Genomic DNA, 18,909 nt, shown 5'->3' with positions numbered 1-18,909 from the left:
TCTCTTATTCCCTGCAATAAAACTCTCAGGGAGGCATGACCTTCGTGACTTTATGGTTATGGAAACTGAGGCTTAGGGAGGTTCTGGAAGCTGTCCGCAGTCACATGGCTCTAAGCAGTGCAGCCAGCGGGTAGAGGGGGTTGGCGGGGTAGGGGTGGCCCCACCCCACCTGTCCCCAAAGTCCCTGGATACAAGTGTTTTGCCACAGTGCTTTTGTTTCAAGAGTTTACTCTCTCCTGTAAGAGTTTACCAAACACCCTGAGTGTTCCAGGCCTGTGCTAAGCCCTGGGGCCACGGTGGCGAAAGAGACACATGCCGTCCCTCTCGGGGCTTAGCGCTTGGCAAGAACAACAAAGAGCCAGAAAAGCAAATGCAATAAAGTGGGGTGAGTGGCCCAGGAGGAGGAGTCAAGGGTCAACTCAGCCGCAGGCATGAAGAGTCATCCCTGGGGCAAGAGCCCCGAGATCGAGGCTGAAAGAACACGCGAGCAAGACCCCAGAGTCCAGGAGAGGGGCAGAGGGAAAATGAGAGTTTAAGGCCCGGAGCTGAGCGGGGGATGCTGATGGGCTGGGGTCCAGCCAGGCTGAGGAAGAGCGGGAGGTCTCAGAGGCCCCCCGAGCGGCTCACGAGGTGGGCAGCAGGAGGTTACGGCCACGTTCTGGGGGCTGCAATGACAGGGGCAATGGCAAGAGTCAGGAAGGCCATGTGGCTCTCGGGGATCCGGAGAAGGGACGGGCGAGGCCAGACAAACGTGGCGCGGTGGGGACAGACACGTGCTCAAGCTAGACGCTTAATTCAATTTCTCTGGCCTTCCAAAACCCGCTCTGTGCAGTCGCTGGAGCTCCCCATCCCCTCTGTCCCCCGCTCTAAGGCAGGAAGGGTGGGGGTCGGCTGGGTGGCACAAGCACATTCCAGCTCCTTTCTCTCCATGACCCACCGAGCCTCAGGTAGGTTCCAGCTTTCCCACATGACAGACGGAGAAACAGACCGAAAGACTGGTTCCCGTGCCTCCTTTCCCTTTCACAGTATCCTGTATCTACCCCCAGCAGGGCCTTGTGGGGCGTGCGGTATACCTCCCTTCCTCTGGGCTTTGGGTTTGCGCTTTGAACTTGCTTTAGCCAGTGGACTGTTAGCCCACGTGACAGGACCAGAGGCTTGAAATGCACTCGTAAGGTTGTCCCCTCCGTCGCCGCCGAGAGAAGACCCTGCCCTGTGGCTGCTGTGTCTCAAGCCGGTATCCTGGTGTGAACCACGCCGAGCAGACCCGAGCCTGCTCTGCAGCCCGGAGCTCAGCTCGGCAGATCCCAGGTGACTTGCAGACCCTCAGCCTGACTCGGAGTCCCTCCCGTTAGCCTGTGAACACATGTGTTCCCAGTCGTGCACCATGGAATTGGGAGGTCACGCGTCACATGGCGTCCTCACAACAATTCCTGACCAGTAAGACATCCCTCCAGCCACAAAGACACTGCCTGGGATGCACACAGCTGCTCTGCCACGGGGCTGGGCTGCCCCTATGGCTGGGCTTCTGGGGAGAGAGCAGTGAAGAGCGTGAGCTCACCCCACTGTCCCACACCCCCACCCCCACCCAAAATCCCTGCTGCCCTCCGCGAGGCACTCACCTGAGTCTGACGCTGCCGGACTCACCAGGCTGAGTAGCTCCCGCTCCTTCTCATAGTCCCCTTTGCAGAGCAGCTGCCCCTCCTTCAGGACAAACTCGTCGCCCTTCTGCAGCTGCCGCTCACAGACACAACAGCAGAAACAGCTCAGGTGGTACACGCTCTTCTGGGCCCGCATGACGAACTCATTGGGTGCGATTGCCTCGAAGCAGCCCCCACATTTGACTGCAAACAGCCTGGCGACAGGGGAGAAAGGGAAGCAAGGTCATGGAGAAAAGTCTGATCGGGCCCAGCTACCCTCCCGCCGCCCACAAAAAAGGACTCCAAGAAGTGGGGTCAAGACGGTCGGGATGGAATACCCCAGAAATCTGGGTGATGTATTCCCCGACGGGGTGGAACCGAAGAGTGCAGGGAGTGCCTCACGGAGGCTTAAGAAAAGCAGAGGCAGAGGCGCTGGGAGCCGTCTGAGCCCAGGGTGTGACCCGTGTGCATGTAGGACACAGTGTTTCCCAAACGGAGGTCTGCACCTGGGCGCCGGGAGGCTGCCCGGAATCCCTGGGGAAGCTTATTGTTGAAACCAAATAAAAGGACCACAAACGTCCACATCTCCTCCTATCAGTATTCAAAACGGGGGGCCCAGAATGTGCCTCTAGCAAGCTGGCCGGGGCGTTCTGATGCGTCATCTGGTTTTTGAGACAGAAACTGCAATCCCAGCTTCCCGAGCTGGCATTCCACGCACTCCGCCTCCCTCTTGGCACTTCTCACTTCATTTTGGTTATTTCCAACAAACCACATAGAGGGAGCCCGTCTATGCCCAGCCAAAGCAGCAGGTATTAGCGGATGCCACGGTGAGTAAAAGAAAATGCCTTTCGGAAATGAGCTCAGGCTAATGGCTCGTCCAGGTAATGGTTTCAGGGGCACAGAACAACCCAGGGCGCAGAGGGCAATTTGCATTTTGCTAGGAGGTCTGGAAATCTTCATCAAAGGAAAGACAGGAAGGCGGGCAGGCTGATGGCAGAACAGGGCCGGAGGAAGGGATCCCAGGCAGAGGGAACAGCCCGTGTGAAGCCCAGGGAGCTCCGAGCATGCTGGAGGAGGGGGGAGGCAGGGGAGGCCAGAGCATGCTGGAGGAGGGGCGCCTCCAGAAGGGGAGCTGGGCAGGCCTGTCGTAACCGCTCACACGCTCAGGCTGGACATCACTGGCAAGGGATGGGGAGTCGCTGAACAAATTTTAACGTGCTAAGAGCCCTGTTGAGGCAAAGGAATTCTTTGTAGCATGAAGGGTAGAGTGGAAGTGGAGGCAGACGAGGGAGGGAAAGCCGCTGCCAGTGACAAGGGCCAGCACTAGCAGGTGGCAGCAGGGAACCAGAGAGCTGGGGACAGGAGCCGCAGCGTGGGTACGGGGAGCTGGTGGGGGGGGGTTGGCTCCCAGGCTCCTGGAAGTCAGAGCTGGTGGCGATGGTGATGTCGCCGCACCTGCCCACGTTTCTGATTCCTGCCGCTGGGCCGATTAAGGCCATTCTGCCCCCCTGAGAGGCCTATCCTTCCCTCCTGCGAGGCCCATTCTTCCGTTTAATCTAGTCGAATCCCACCCACCCTTCAGAACACAGCAGCTCCCAGCGTCTTGAATCCTGCCCCGACCTGCCCTGCCCTGGTCTGGTCTGAAGCAACGGCCCCTCCTTCAAACACCTTTGTGTGATCTGTCTGGGCTGCACTCCTGGAGGGGTTTCAAGATACCAAACGTGTGGCATCTAGGTACCTCAGTTGGTTAAGTGTCTGACTCTTGGTGTTGGCTCAGGTCGTGATCTGAGGGTTGTTAAGATCGAGCCCGGCCTTGGGCTTCACACTGAGCGCAAAGTCTGCTTGAGATCCTCTCCTGCTCCCAACCCCCCGACTCATGCTTACTTTCTTTCTCTCTCTCTCTCTCTCAAATAAATAAACAAAGTCTTAAAAAAAAAAAAGGCAGCGAGATCCAGAGGCTGCGGTCTGCTACCAGCTACACCAACAGTGGCCAGCAAAACCACCAGCGGGGCTCGTCCCCTCTGCACCTCTGTCCTCGGGATGTTGCTACAGTGTGAGGCCAGAGCACCTCTCCTGGCTTCAGAAACCTTAGGGGAATTGCTCCTTCCTGCTGACTTGAAACATCTTAATCTCGTCTTACCCTTTCACTGCCCCCGTGCTTGGAGCCTCTCCTGCCAACAGCCTGTATTGCAAGAAGACTGTGGAAAATTCTATAACCCACAACCTCTTGTGCATGGTGGGTACTCAGTAAAGGTTGACTTGACTTGACCCATGGATCTGGCTCGTTCTCCTCAAATAACACGTGTAAAGAGCCTCCCTTAGGGGCTGCCACACAGTAGATCCCAATAAAGTAACTCTTCTCCTCCACCCTCCTTGCCAACCCAAATCAGTAACAGTTCAGGCTAGTCTGAGAGACGAAAATTTAAAGAAGATCTATTTCTTCTTTTAAATTGCCTCATGAGGGCGCCTGGGTGGCTCAGTGGGTTAAGCTGCTGCCTTCGGCTCAGGTCATGATCCCAGGGTCCTGGGATCGAGTCCCGCATCGGGCTCTCTGCTCAGCAGGGAGCCTGCTTCCTCCTCTCTCTCTCTCTCTCTCTCTGCCTGCCCCTCTGCCTACTTGTGATCTCTCTCTGTCAAATAAATAAATAAATAATCTTTAAAAAAATAAAAAATAAAAAATAAATTGCCTCACGATAACATAACTGTCTCTGGCAACCCCTTTGGCATAAGCACAGAGACAATACACCCTGAAACTATCTCTGGGATTCACTCCTTATAGCACTCATTTTTTTTATATCTTCAAAACAAACAAGTTGTTTGTTTATTTCTTTCTTTCTTTCTTTCAGTAGTAGCACAACAGGCAGAAAAGAATCTCTCTCAAAACCACTCTCTTAGGACACCTGGGTGGCTCGGTCAGTTAAGCATCTGCCTCCAGCTCAGGTCATGAGCCCCCTGGGATCGAGCCCTGCTTGGGCCCCGCTGCTCAGTGGGGAGTCTGCTTCTCCCTCTCCCTCTGCTGCTCCCCCTGCTTGTGCTCTCTGACAAGTAAATAAATAAAATCTTCAACACACACACACACACTCTCTGTTTGTCTTCACATACCAGAGGGGTCAACAGACACAGGCCGTTCAGACGGTTTAGGGCGAGGATGGCAGCAGGAGGCAATGGATGGCCAGAGTACGGAAAACTCCCCGCCCCTCCTCTCTTCGCAAAGACAGACACAAGCAGACCCGGGCTCTGCTCATGAGCCCCTGGCTGGTGGGGCCCGGGGAGGCAGAATAACAGAAGAGCACTTTCTCATAGAAGGGCCAACCGCCATCATGGCCGAAATGCGTCCAACCCCATCTCAAAGGCTCGCTCACACATTCACTTACGAGTCTACTCTTCTTGCCACTCGTTGGCTCATTGGGAAGCCCGTCCTGTGCACCAGGAGGGGAGGAGCCACCGCCCCGGCAACATTCACGTGCGTGAACAAGGCTCTATGGACGAGTATATAGGTCCTCTCAGTGTCAGGCACTGTTGTAGGCACATAATTGTTCAAAACCAAGTCCCCAGCCCTTGGGAGCTCACAGGCCACTGAGAGAAACTACAGACAAACAAACAAAATACAAATAATGTCTGCCCACAGAGACTTACCTGTGGGAAACGGGATATAACAACACTACAATGTCTGGTCAATGCAAAATAGGAAGGCATCAAGCCAGTGTGTGTTGAGAACAGAATCACTTCCCAGCTCTACAGCCGTCCTAGCTCGTGACTCCCAGTGTGTTTATCGTGGAAGCTTCCTGGAAGAAGGGAACAGTACTGAGGGCAAAGAGGAAGAGAAGGAGGGGTGCCCAAGGAGGGGCTGCACACAGGTTGGCCAAAGAAAAATGGAAGCCATTCGAAGTCCTCGGGTGAAGGAAGCCCAGGCTTGGAGAAGAGAATGAAGCTGCTTCCCACGAACACAGCCTGCCGGGACAGAGGCCAGCCGGCAGGTGATTCCAGCCCAGCTCGGGATCAGGAACGGAACGGATAAGCTTGCATTCTCTCTCTCTCTCTCTCAACCCAGGCCTGGAGCCCCCACACCGGCCCCTCCCCCACCTGCCTGGCCATCAGGAGCACGTGAGAAACCCCCTGCCCTCTGCCTCTCGACTTCCAAGGGGCCGGTGGGGCGCTTTCGCCCCCGACAAGGTACGCAACAGCCTTGAGCCACGACCCCAGATGCCAGCAGCCTTTTCCTTCCATGCCATGCCTCGTGCAGAAAAATCACCCAGTTCATCCCCGGCCCCTAGTCCCCAGCCACTGTTTGCCAACCTGAGCAAACTAATCAATGCTCTTCCAGGAGCTGGTGCAAGGCCCTTTGTCCCCGAAGCCTTCCTTCTCCTCCCCTCCCCCGGAATGAACTGTTAAACAGACTCAAGGCAAACGGCCCAGGGAGTCAACAAGCTCTGGAGACCGTGGCCCCAGGTGGCAGCATCTGTGCTTGTCTAGCTTCTCCCCTGTTAATCCCTCCCCTTCCTCCACCCTGGCTAATTCCATCCCCCTCTCCGGAAAAACTTCCCCCAAGTTGGAGAAGGGAGGGTCGGGGGAGCTCTACAAAGAAAGCCCACCGTGTTGACTCGGGAGCAGCTGGAGGAAGTGGCGGGAGCTGTCTGGGCTCCAATCCTGAAACGGTCATGGGAAGCCGGAGCACAGACCTGTGTCTGTCCCTTCTGTCCACCAGCTCGCCGGCCCTGGGTAAGGACCAGGTCAGCCTCACCTCGCTACCTTGACTCTTGTGACTCTCCCTCACTCTCGAGCCGTTCAAGGAGAAGAGGCTCAGGCCGTCCACCACCTGTGTGCCAGATGTGTACACAGCTGTCCGGGTACCACTGTGGACCCAGCTGCCGACAGCACACCTCCCACAAGTTGTTTTCTCTAAGGCTCAGACAAGCAGAGAAAAGGATTTGTTCAAAAGTCCAGGTCGTAATTAAAACACAGCCTGTCTCTTCCCAATGCCCTGGATGGCGGCCCCCATGGTTCCTTCCCCTTCTGCATGCTAATGAGACCTTGCTCTGGGTTCAGAGCCCGGCAGACTGGCCATGCCCTTGAAAAGCTAGACAAGGTTTCCAGAAGGGTTGAGCTCTTCTAGGCATACGTCATAACTCCCAAATTTTCCTACCATTATAAATCTCCTGCCCCTCAAAATTCTTCAAATGGTTCCTTATCTCCTCTTTGCATTGGATTCCCTCACCTCTAAAATGGGCACAATGCCCTCTAGCTCATGGAAAAGCCCCCAGGGCAGTGCCCATCCCAGAGACGGAGCCCACAGTTAGCACGTTCCTTCCTCTAGCGAACGCCCTCGGCATGGTCCACAGCCCGGGCTGCCCTGGCCTCAGGCGGCTTCCAGGCTCCGGCAGGCAACAGGCTCTGAGCAAAGACCACAGTGCCCCGTGTCTGCAGTCTGCAGGAGGGAAAGCCCCAGAGAGGCACATGAGGAGAGGCCCACCCGCTTGGCTGAGGGGTCCCGGAATCTTTGGTCTTGTCCCCCGCTCCTTCTCCTCTCCCCTCCCGCTGGCACTTTCCCACGCCCTCCACCTCAATTCCATTCAAGGTCCTGCTTCCCTCATCTCGGAGGATCCCCGAGCTATGAGACGGACACCTCCCCGTTCTGGTGGGCGAGCCCGAGTTGGCAGGCTCGGACTCTTGCAAGCAGTCGGCAGTAGGACGTGCAGCAAAGCGCTTCACCTTTTGCAGCTTCCGTTTGCTCAGATACAAAAGGCAGTAACGACGCCAACGCTGTGGGATCAAAGCGGACGAGATGAGAACCGGATGGGGGTGGGGAGCACTTCGTCATCTATCAGGGTGGCAAGTGCTTGCATCTGTCTGATTTGCCCTGCCTCTGCATTTTGATCTTTGGGGATATCTTTCGGCCCCCAAATGGCAACGTATGCTTAGGAGTTTCCCGAGTCCCATCCTGGGAGAGCAGTGTGAGCCCGTCTCCCCACCTGTCTCTGCTTCGAGGGGGTGTGACTTCATCTCCCAGGAGTGAGGTCCTGCCCCAGGGGCAGGGGGGGATGAATGCAAGGGTGCCATCCAGACAGAGCACAGGCCTGACACAAAGCATATGCCCCGCTACAATGGCCGGGGGACTGGGAGGGAAGGCAGACCCAGCCGCAGCCCCCCTGCCCCGTGCTGGTGGGCGGGGCGTGGGGAGAGGGCAGAGCAGAGAAGCACATGACGGGAGCAGGGGGACCAGGGCTTGAGGGCTCCTCCTTTACCGACAGCCCGCCGAAAAGCCACCACCCTTCCCCTTTCTTGTCTCAAATGGCCAAGCACTGCTTAGGTCGGTGTCAGACCGTGAACGGAGGGGCTGCAGAGGGGGCGAGTCTCTATTCCTCATGCCTCCTCCCTCCACATCTGGCAGCCAGCGCAGCCCACGCCGCCGCGGCCCCAGTCCAGGTCTCCAGAAGGTGTGCTGGTGTGACATGGCCACACCGTGGTCATTCGCCAGAACCGTGTCGTTCTCATTCACAGATTTACATACGTGTATGCATGAGGATCTATAAAAATACAAACGAAGGCCCAAAGAGATCATGTGTGGGCTCACAAGCACACGAAACACACATCTGCACACTCCAGCCACAAGCAACTCGCTCTAAAAAGGATCCCTCTGGATATTTTTCTAGAGAAGATGCTGAAGGAAGCAAGCCGTGTGCCCCTAAGGCACACTCGAAACCCACTAGGGCGACGTGATTTCTTAATTCGCTCCCATTCTTATAATTCATGATTTTGTCACAGGGTTGGGAATCCCACTCTGCGGCTAAGGAGACGAGAGCACTGCAAGAAGCAGACGTGGAGGCCTGACGCCCGAGGACGTCCTCAGGAGCACGTCCAAGGCCGGCGGGAGGCACCGGAGCCTGGGAGTCACGGCCCAGGAGTCACGGCAGAAAGGCGGGACCTGCTGAAGGACCAGACACAGCGGCTCTGGCGCCGGCGGTGTGATCTGAGGAAAACCACCCCCCATTCCGAATGCTGGGGTCCTCACAGTCCGACCGTGTTCCAGCCTCCCAGTTATTTTACTTCAAAAGGAGAGAAGCTTGTGGAAGGGAGGGGGGGCGGAGAATGAATCTCTACCAAATACCCACCTGGAGCCAACAGCTGTGGTAACCCTTCTCTCTAGCACCTCAGTGAACTTGTGAGGGGAGAGTAAGTAGAACCACCCTGTGAACTCAGTACCTCACTCAGCTTCCCTCATGAGGCTTCTCTCCCCCAGGAGAGAGACTCCTTCTTCTGCTTCTCACTGAGAGCCTCTCTAGCGCTGTTTCTACAGAAGAAATAAGGGAAAAGATCAAGCAGCTGAGATGGCTATGTCAGGGGACCCGTGGCCGGGTCCTGAGACTCTGCCCCCGACATGTGAGAGAAAGGCAGGGTTAGGAACCGAGCTGGTCCCTTCAGGCTACTCAGCTCTTGGGCCTCAGGGCACCTGAAGGGACCCGTGAGAGGGGTCTGTTCTCCATGGATTTAGGTTAGGAATAAATTGTATTTGGGAGACCCCACAGGACCCAACACCCCCATGGGAAGAATCTTACATGAACTCCAAAATGACTGCAAAACAAGATAATTCTTGCTGGAACCCCCTTCACAAGGGAACCTGGTGGGGGTGGGGTCACTATTTTCAAGGTACAGACAAAAATATAGTTCAGTGGGGTTGGGCCCAGAAAGACCCAGGGAAGCGCAGCCAGAGACGGACTGGTGTGGAAATAGGACCAAGAGACAAGATGATGTAATTAAAAAACTTAGGTCCAAGTCCCTACTCTGCCACTTATTAGCCAGATGGTCTTGGTCAGGCTACAGTGGCATCAGTTTACCTAACAGAGTGGGAATAAAAAAAGGACCTATCTCTCATAGAGTCCCAAGGAGAATTCATTGAACCAAGGCATTGACTCTGCTTAGCATAGTGCTTGGTGTGTGGAAAATCCTCAAAAAAAAAAAAAAAAAAAAAGGTAATTACCACCATGGTGGTAACGATGATGATGGAGAAAAAGAGTTGAATATGAATATGAGAGAAATAAGTAAAAAAAAAAAATGAGGAACCGCAGTGTGAGAGACCAGGAGAATCAGGATTAGATAAAGAAGTGTAGGGAGAGGGACGCCTGGGTGGCTCAGTTGGTTGGACGACTGCCTTCGGCTCGGGTCATGATCCCGGAGTCCCGGGATCGAGTCCCACATCGGGCTCCCAGCTCATGGGGAGTCTGCTTCGCTCTCTGACCTTCTTCTCGCTCATGCTCTCTCTCACTGTCTCTCTCTCAAGTAAATAAATAAAAAAATCTTAAAAAAAAAAAAAAAAAAAAAGAAGTGTAGGGAGAGTAGTTCAGGACCAAGACCATGAACAAAGCAAGATGTCAGAGGTCAACTTTCCGGTGGTGCTGGCTGTGAACTTGGGGGTCAGCCCTGACAATATCATGGAGCCAGGGACTGAGTTCCCACCTGCTGAAATGGCCTCAAGCTAGGGTTTGTCCATAGCCTGTCTACACAGGATCTGTCTGGATCTCCCTAAGAGCCCTGGCACGGTTAGATGAAATGATTTCTTGCTCTTGATATCAAAGTAAAAACCAAGAGGTTGACTGAGGCTTCAGACTCTTCTCAATACACCTGCCTTCTTCTCCTATTCCCATGGCTTCCTTCAATCTCTCCCACCCCTGCCCCACTCTCCCCCAGACGCCAGATACTAGATGCCCCGTCATGATAGCTGATGACACAGCGTCTCATACACAGGGATACTGCAAAACAGGGCAGCCTCATGCAAACCCAGAACGATCCCATGGCAAGGGTCCTGAGATTCCTCAGGATTGGGCAGGAATATTCGGAGAGCACCCATTAGGACATGGCAGAAGGTTCCCGAACAGAGTGTGTGTTTGGAAAGACTGAGATCTCCATTAACCTTGACCTAGAGTCCTGCAGACCTCCAAAGGAGCTTCTCAAGGCCTCCACACCATAGACAATTACGTGGAAAGGTGGAAGACCAAGTAAGTATGTGGAAAAACCCGAATTCTCATCGCAGGCCAACTGGCTGTGTACTTCTTTAGCCCCAACACACACACACACACACACACACATACACACACACACACACACAATCAGAGCTGCTTTTAGCCTTAGACAGCTGGCAACTACAGATCATGCTATCTTGCTGCTGGCGCTACCAAAACGAGCTGTAATGGAATAGATGAACTTGTGGTTGAGAGAGCCGGAAGAGGGGTCTTTTTGGAACTCTTCCCCTGAAGGCAGTCATCGGGCTTTCGCTCAGTTTCCACCCTCTCCACCAGGGGGCGGCATAGCAGCACGCATTAAGTGCCATGTTGACTTGGTAACTGAGGTCATCCAGGCACAGAGATGGGGATTGGCCCTCAGCCAAAACTGTCTGTCTGTCGGGGAAATCTGCTGCTGGGAGTCTGGGAGACCATGTGGCTCCACTGAAGGAGCAGTGGTGAGAGAAGAGCATTCAAAAGTATGGGGAAGCAAAAGCATGGCTTGTGGCCTTAGAAGTAGTGACACAAGCAACCTTGTCAGCTGGCTGAAGGTCTCTGTCCTTGAGGCTGAGCCAACACCACCACAATAAGCCACGGAGCCTGTGGGCCTGGGGCGGTGGGAAAGTCTGCAAGGACAATAGAAGTGGCAGGATCTTCTATAGGAGACAGTCTCAAGACTCTGCAGTGGGGAGAAAATGGAAAACAATAAGTGGCAGGCAGAGCCAATCAGAGTCTCTGTCTCCTTGGGGCTCCTGGGGAGCAAAGAGGAGGACCGGACAATGGGATGGGAACGGCTAAGGATGATGCCTGCACGTCCCGGAGGCTCCGTGAGGCGCTGGCCTCCCCGAGAAGCGGCAGGGGGATCACACATGGCTCATCGCCCATCGAAAATACTGCGGGCCGTGGGCAGCTTTTACCTCGGAATGGTGCACTAAGTACTTTTCTTGTCCTTACCAGGCATCTCTTCCCGAGCCAGCGCAACAGAATGACGAGAGCATGGCTTTGGGAGTCCGAGAGCGCCCGGATGCAAATCTTGGTTCTGCCCTTGAGCATCTGGGTGAGTCTTAGACTCTCCTGGGGCCTCGGCCTCCTTATCCGTCAGTGAGATAGTTACCGTCTTACAAGATGCTCTGGAGATTAAACGAGACAATGGATTTGAAGTACCTGGCACGGCCAGCTGCTGTCAGTAGCAACTGTGAACTCCCCTTATTGAAATCAAGTCACCGGATCCGCCATGGAAATATCTGTATAAGATCATTTATTTCAAGACAGACGACGGTGCCAGAAATAGAGCTTCACGTGTGTCCCAAGGCTTTGTTCTTTGGGACTATGACAAATTAAATCAAAACTTCAACAAGCCTTTCATACGTTGTTGGAGAACAGACCAACAGACAAATACAGAAGAGCAGACAGTTGAGAGGAAATGGCATTTCATTCAGGCGACTATGGCTATGGTCCACGCTAACCCAAGGTAAATATTGACATCAGCCAACTCCTGCCGACCGACACCCACCTCCACGCCTGATACCAGCATATGTTCAGGAAGTCGGCAGCTCCATGTTTAGCCAACCACAGCCAACAGTTGCTATTTGGTTAATGCTGACATTATCTGGCAAATATTTGGGACAGACCCTTGCCCCTTATCACTTCAGTTCTCAGATGACTGCTTCTTACGAAGGCTGCTGACCACTGTGTGGCCCTTCAGTAAGACACCCTACTCCTCGCCTTGCTCCCCTGTCAGAGCCATCCCCCTGCAAGAGATCAACCTCTCCCCTCCCTCACTTTAGAAATGGAAAGCCACCAAGGCCAGGGAACCATTGATGACCTACCCCAAATCACAGAGAACATGGACATTACCGAGAGGGCCAACCAGAGGTTGAGGCTCAGTCAGGGATCAGAAATGGAAGAAGTTACCATCGGCCCAAGCCAGGATGGAAATGTGTCTCCCTGGTTCTTCACCAGTGCCCGAGCCATTGAAGAAGTAGAAAGTGTGTGTGAGACGGTGTGTGCCCTGCTTATTAGCAGCTCTTTCTTTTCCTTCCCCTCCCCCTCTTTACCAAAACCTGGAAAGCAGACGACGAGTCCGACCACAGAGCAAAAGACTGTGGTAAAGGCATGGATGCCAACGATCCAAGCCAAGGTGGCACAACTCGTATTCTAGACATTCCATATTGTCGCACAGACAGGCAGAAATGGCAAGAAACATAAAACAGACATACAGAAAATATATCGTTCCTTTTGAGGGAGTTAAAGGTTTGGTTTCCTTCGAAAATTGTCAGTTTTACTTTCCCTTCATCTCATTAGCCTCCTGGGACACTCTTAAACATACCCAGAAAACAACAGAGCAGAGGGACTGAGATATTTTTAGCTGATATTCCGGGCACAGATTCCTTTTGTTCCACAATTTTTGGCTTGGCTTGATGGCACGTGGCCAATACGATGTATATTCTTACAAAGACTGTATGCATCCTGGGCTCTATGAGCGAGTGAGAGACAGAGACACCCACAGAGAGGGAGAGAGAGAGAGTTTGTGTGTTATAACAGTAGGAAGGACAAGGACATTATTGATGATGTTTTGATGGGAAAGATTCTGAAATCCCAGCAGGGGGCAACACCGAGCTCTCCATGAATTCTGTTTGCTTTTGTCACCTCCACTTTTCACAACTACCCCTGGGCCACACATCCAAAAGAGAAAAAAAAAAAAAAAAAAAAAAAAAAAAGACATACTGTCACAACCTAAGAGCACCCTACTGAATCAACAGACACCATCAGTACAGTCTTAGGAACGAGACATACTCTGAAAACCAACAATTCTGTTCCTAAAGCATCTAGTACAGGGAGTAGCACAAGGTAATGTTTGAAACACTGACAGTTGTTACTGTTCTTGTGTGTACAACACCTGTTTTCAGGGATCATGCCATCTTCCAGGGGAGACAGCAAAAGACAAACACTGACAAAGAATCTGAGTCAAAATCTCCTCCACGGCATAGAAGCCACAAAGAGCTGCCATGTGGGACCTTCCCTTCCCACATGAAGGATGCATAATATCTCTGGGTGATCTGAAGTCCTAGAACGCCTTTAGTTCAGAGATTTCAAACACGCGTGATCTTGTGTAACATCTCAGCTCTGATGTAAGGTGGGAGTCATATTCTATTATCCTCCTCACACAGGAGGTAAAATAGGTAAATAGCACTGTACAGAGACTCCCCAAGTCCAGCATTGGTGGAGCCTTGAGTACAAAAGTCAGGTGTCCCAAGCCTCCAAGGCAACCTCTGTCCCATGAGATGATGTTGCCTTCCTTTCCAGTTAGACTCAAGGTGTCCAGAGAGTTCCAGAAAGGTTTCAGTGACATCTGGACACCCAGTGGAAGTAAGACCATTCTTATGTCTTGTATTTGATCCTTTTTGTCTTTTAACTCTCTTCCCCTCCATCCCAACTCTCTCCCAATCCATTAAAAACCAGAAGACGCCATTCCCATTAGGATGGCTAAGATCAAAACAAAAACAAAACAAAAACCAGAAAACAACAAGTTTGGCAAGCATGCAGAGAACCTGGAACCCTGTGCACAGGTGGCTGCCAACTGGTGCAACTGCCAACGAAAACAGTATGGTAGTTCCTCAACAAATTAAAAACAGAATTACCATACCACCCAGCAACGCTACTTCTAGGTATATGTAAATTTGAAGTAAGGACTCATAGAGGTGTTTGTACACTCACGTTCACAGCAGCGTGACTAACAACAGCCAAAAGATAAAGGAAACCCAAGTGCCCATCAACAGAGGACTGGATTTTAAAAAGTGCGGCAGCTACGTTGGAATATTTTGAAATGGGCTATTATTCGACCTCCAAAAAAGGGGGGGGGGGAGGAAGGAAAGCCTGGCACATGCTGCAACATAATGAGGATATTGTGCTCAAAGGTACAAGCCTATCACAAAAGGACAAATACAGTACGATTCTACTTATAGGAGGTAACCGGAAGACTCAAGTTCCTAGAGACAGAAAGTGGAATGGTGGTGGCCAGGGGCTCTGGGAAGAAGGAAAAAGGGAGCCATTCAGTGGGTGTGGAGTTTCAGGATTGCACCATGTGAAGTTTTGTGGATGGATGGTGGTAAGTGGTAGCACAATCCTGTGAAGATACCTAATGCCACGGAAATGTGCACTTAAAAATGCTTGAGATGGTAAATGTCATGTTAGGTGTTTTTCACTACAATTTCAACAAAATAAGGGCGTCTGGGTGGCTCAGTCGGCTAAGTGTCTGCCTTTGGCTTGGGTCATGATCCCAGTGTCCTGGGTTCGAGTCCCACATCGGGCTCCCTGCTCAGCAGAGAGCCTACTTCTCCCTCTCCCACACCCCCTCCTTGTGCTCTCTCTCTGTTAACTAAAGAAATAAAATATTTTTTACAAAATAAAAGTAAAAAGATCAATTAAAAATTTTTTAACTGAAAGAAACAATAATCTTTCATATTCTGCCTCCTATAGCCAAAATTTAGATGGCCAGCTTCCCAGGGGAAAAATCTCACCCACTAGACTCCCTGGCAGCTCAGAGTGGCCCTAGGAGGCAGTACATGGGATCCTGCTAGGGCTGGGGACAGGGCAGGAAGCTTTGGAAGAGCCATTATTCTTTTGATAACATGAGACTCAGCTGGTACATACATTTCACTCTTTACCTTTTCCCTTATTTCGGCCTGGAATTAAATGTAACACTTGGAGACGAAACCACCCTCTTGGTCCTAAGAAAGTGAAAGCCACCTGTTAAGGATATATCCTAAAAGGAGAAAAGCCTGGATCCGTGAAAACAATCTTGAGCAATTGCACTATCCTTGGACTTCTCTTTTTGGCTTCCTTGAAGTGAGAAAAATGAAACTCTTTGATGAACCCACTGTGGTCAGGATTCAGCTCTCTACAGGATGTCCCCTTTCCGTTCAAGGTAGCGTACCCCATGCCCTATCCAGGGCGACTTCTTCACCACAGCACTAGAACTCAGCACTTCACACTTAGAGTCAACATCACACATTCTCCCTCTTTGTAACTATTTTCTCATTTATTTCTCCTCATTTCTCACATCCTGAGAAAAAAAATACCCTTCTCTTGATCCTACTTTCTCTACCAACTACTTCCCCTAAATATTTATTTGAGAGCCTTTGTAAAAAAAAATTTCAAAAAGAAATCACTTCTGTTTTCTATCTCCAGGTCCTCTCCTTCTGCTCTCCTTGGAGGCCAATCTAATCAGGCAGCTGTCAGACTCCTTCCAACAGAACTTTCTTGGGAAGGTCGTCCGTGACCTCCACTCTGCTCAGTCCTCATCACCCTGAGCCCATAAGCAGCATCTGACATGGCGACCACGCGGTGTCCAGGATCCCTCACTCTCCTGGTTTTCTTCCTGTCTCACAGGCCACTCCTCCCTGGTCTCGGCTTCCCCTCCGTAACCCTGAAGGGCTTCTTCCCCTTCTCCAGTCTTACTACTCTTGGAGAGCTCATGTGGTCTCATCGCTTTAAATATCACATCTATGCTAAATGACTTTGAAGTTTCTATCTCTATCCAGATCTCCCTCCCAAATCTAACTTGTGTATCCAACTACCTGCTCAGTTTCTTCATTTGGATCTCTAATCAAAATCTCCAATTTAATAAAACCAAAATAGAATTCTTGATCGTCACTCCCCCACCCCTCCTGTTGGGTCATACCTGCTCCATCGAACCACGCTCTCCTCTTTTCTGTTGATGGATGGCACCTCCACCTTCCTAGTTGCTCAAGACAAACATCTCAGGATCATTTTTGACTCCTCCCCCTGCACACCTCGTATCCCTTCATCAACAAGCCATTGTGCTCCACCATCGAAATATAACCAGAATCTGATCACGTCTCGCGTCATGCCCACTGCTCTGACTGCAGGCCACGCTCCCACCACATCTTCCCTGGATCACCCTGACAGTTTCCCAAAGGGACCACCTGCTTCCTCTTGCCATGCACCAATACAGCTTCAATACAAGGTGATCTCACTAGGAGCTAAATTAGATCATGTCCCTCATCTGTCAAAACTTACTCCCATTTTGCAGATGAGAAAATAGAGGCTTACGAAGGCCTAAGGAGTTTGCGCAACTTTACACAGCTAGTAGTTGCGAATGCCAGGATTTGAATCAAGTCTGTCAGTGCTAAAACCCACCAAGGATCCACTATACCACTGCCTAACTTAGCTCTGAGCGTTGTCCTCATCAAACGGTAGGATGGTACAGTATTTTGCAAATTAAAACTTGTATGTGACTGTAAAGCAACACCACCATCGTTGTCAACCCACACTCCTCGTAAGTTAGACTGGACAAAGTTATCAACTTATATTGAAATATTTTACCTAGAAAGGCAAGGCCAGAGGCTGGGCCACCACTTCTTTAAAGAAAGTCCAGGCTCTGAGATCAGTGGTCCAGACTGGGTCTAACCCAGGAGAGCCTCAACCTTGGAATTTGAGTGGAAACAAACAAATAGGAACTGGGTAGAAATACAAAGTCGGGAGGAATGGTGGCAAGCGTGTAACGCCAGCCAGCGCACACCCCCACCTCCGACCACAACATTCACGTGCAAGTCTAGGATATAATTTTCATCTTGGATGCCTTTCATATGGCTCTGCTCCTCATATCCAGCTCCATTCAGGGGATTAGAGAACAGAGACAGTCACGAAGAGCTGAAGAACCACAAAAATTTCTGTGAAACAGGATTCCTGGTTTGAAATCACAATGCTGAGTTATGTGTACAGATGTGAGTGGGTTTCCCCTCCCCCCAAGACACACACACGAGCGTGCTCCCTTCGACTGGGGATCTAGGCATACTACGGCCAGAAGTTTAAAAAAAAGTTAGAAAGAACGTTCACAGCACCCTCTCCCCACCATGGGAATGAACAAGGACAAGCCAGGCCATCTCCACACCAGACCATGTCTTGAAGAGAGCATGAGCTTTCTGGAATGTCTTTTCAGCTCAGGGCAGGGAGCTCTCAGATCTATAAGGTGGGACCAGAGAGAGGTGCTGATGACATAGCTCACCAGCCCCTCACTTCTCAGAGACCTCCAGGTTCCCCATGACAAGCTGAAGGACAATGAGGAAGCTGGAGACCTGTTTCTCCAAGCCAAAACAGAAGGCGGGGGGCTCCTCTTGCCAGAGAGAAGAGAAATGCCCGCTGTCATCACTGTGTGACTAGGCACAAAGGCCCCGGGCTGGTTTGATCTTCTGGCAAAGGGGCTGTGGGGAAGCTACCTCTTGAAAGGCCTGAAGACACTGCCCTTGTCTAGGAGGAAAGGACTTTCTCGGCAAAGGCAAGAACGATGCTGCATTCAAACAGAGCCTCTCCTCGAGCCCGGCACACTTCTGCACTGCGAGGAAGGAGCCGCGTGTCCCTCTCCCGCTGTGCAGAGAGAAGCTCGCTGGAAGATGGTGTGGTGACTGTCACCGGCACTGGAACATATTGAGACCTAGACCACAGTCAGGGGCTGAACGCCTCTAAAACTAGGTCAGTCCTTCCACGAAGATAAATATTCTTCCCCCCAGACTGCAGTCATGAGAGAGGCAGAGACAACAAGGCTTCGGTAAACACCGCGATGCATTTTCAGCAACCAGAAAGCCACTCAGAGGTCACGACCAACTCATTACGGGCATGCTTGGGAGAAAAAAGATATGAATTTTGCAGCATCCCTCACCAAGGGACATAAGGTCTTCTCAACTAGCAAATATAAAAGAGAAAGTTGGGAAACCTGCACTAAAGATCACTGAATGGAAGGGTTTTGTTCATACTGTACCCGTAACAAGTATTTATTAAGTAATTAATAGTTCTAAAATTAATAGTTCTAACTGCTGGCATCGAGGCGTGGTTCCAGGTGCTACGCATCTAACCGTGAATAAACCAGGCAAAACTCGCAGCCCTTGGAGTTTACCTTTGATGGACAACAAATGGCACCAAATAAAATGTCAGATGAGCGCAACAGACAAAAAATGCAGGCATAAAAGTGGATGGAAAGTGTCAGGGGTGGCCAGTTGTAATTTCCACTGAGGGGCTGATGTTGGAGCAAAGACTCGAAGGAGCTGGTAAGGAGGGAGCCCCTCCCCCACTGCCTGTTGGAAGAACATTCCAGGCAGACAGAACAGCAGGTGCAGAGGCCCTGGGGCAGAAGCACAGCTGGGCATGCTGGGAAACAGCACAGAGGCCACAGTGGCTGGGCAGAGTGGGTGACGGCGAATGTGGTAAGAGCTGCTGCTGGAGACGTCGTGGGGGGCGGGGTGTTGGACAGGCCAGAGATC

The 18,909-nt window shown here is 51.8% G+C and overlaps 1 protein-coding gene across 1 annotated transcript in view; it reads right to left on the bottom strand.

Moving 5' to 3' along the window:
• Positions 1 to 18,909, bottom strand: part of LMX1A (LIM homeobox transcription factor 1 alpha) — a 155,350-nt gene that overhangs the window by 48,404 nt on the left and 88,037 nt on the right. The window contains exon 3 of the mRNA XM_059146562.1: positions 1,620 to 1,852. Within this exon, the coding sequence (XP_059002545.1) occupies positions 1,620 to 1,852 (233 nt within the window). The remainder of the gene's footprint in view (positions 1 to 1,619; positions 1,853 to 18,909) is intronic.

This window comes from Mustela lutreola, chromosome 14, assembly GCF_030435805.1.
Source record: "Mustela lutreola isolate mMusLut2 chromosome 14, mMusLut2.pri, whole genome shotgun sequence".
Taxonomy (NCBI): Eukaryota; Metazoa; Chordata; class Mammalia; order Carnivora; family Mustelidae; genus Mustela; species Mustela lutreola.
Note: the sequence above shows the minus strand (reverse complement) of the source record. Positions and strands in the feature narration are given on the sequence as shown.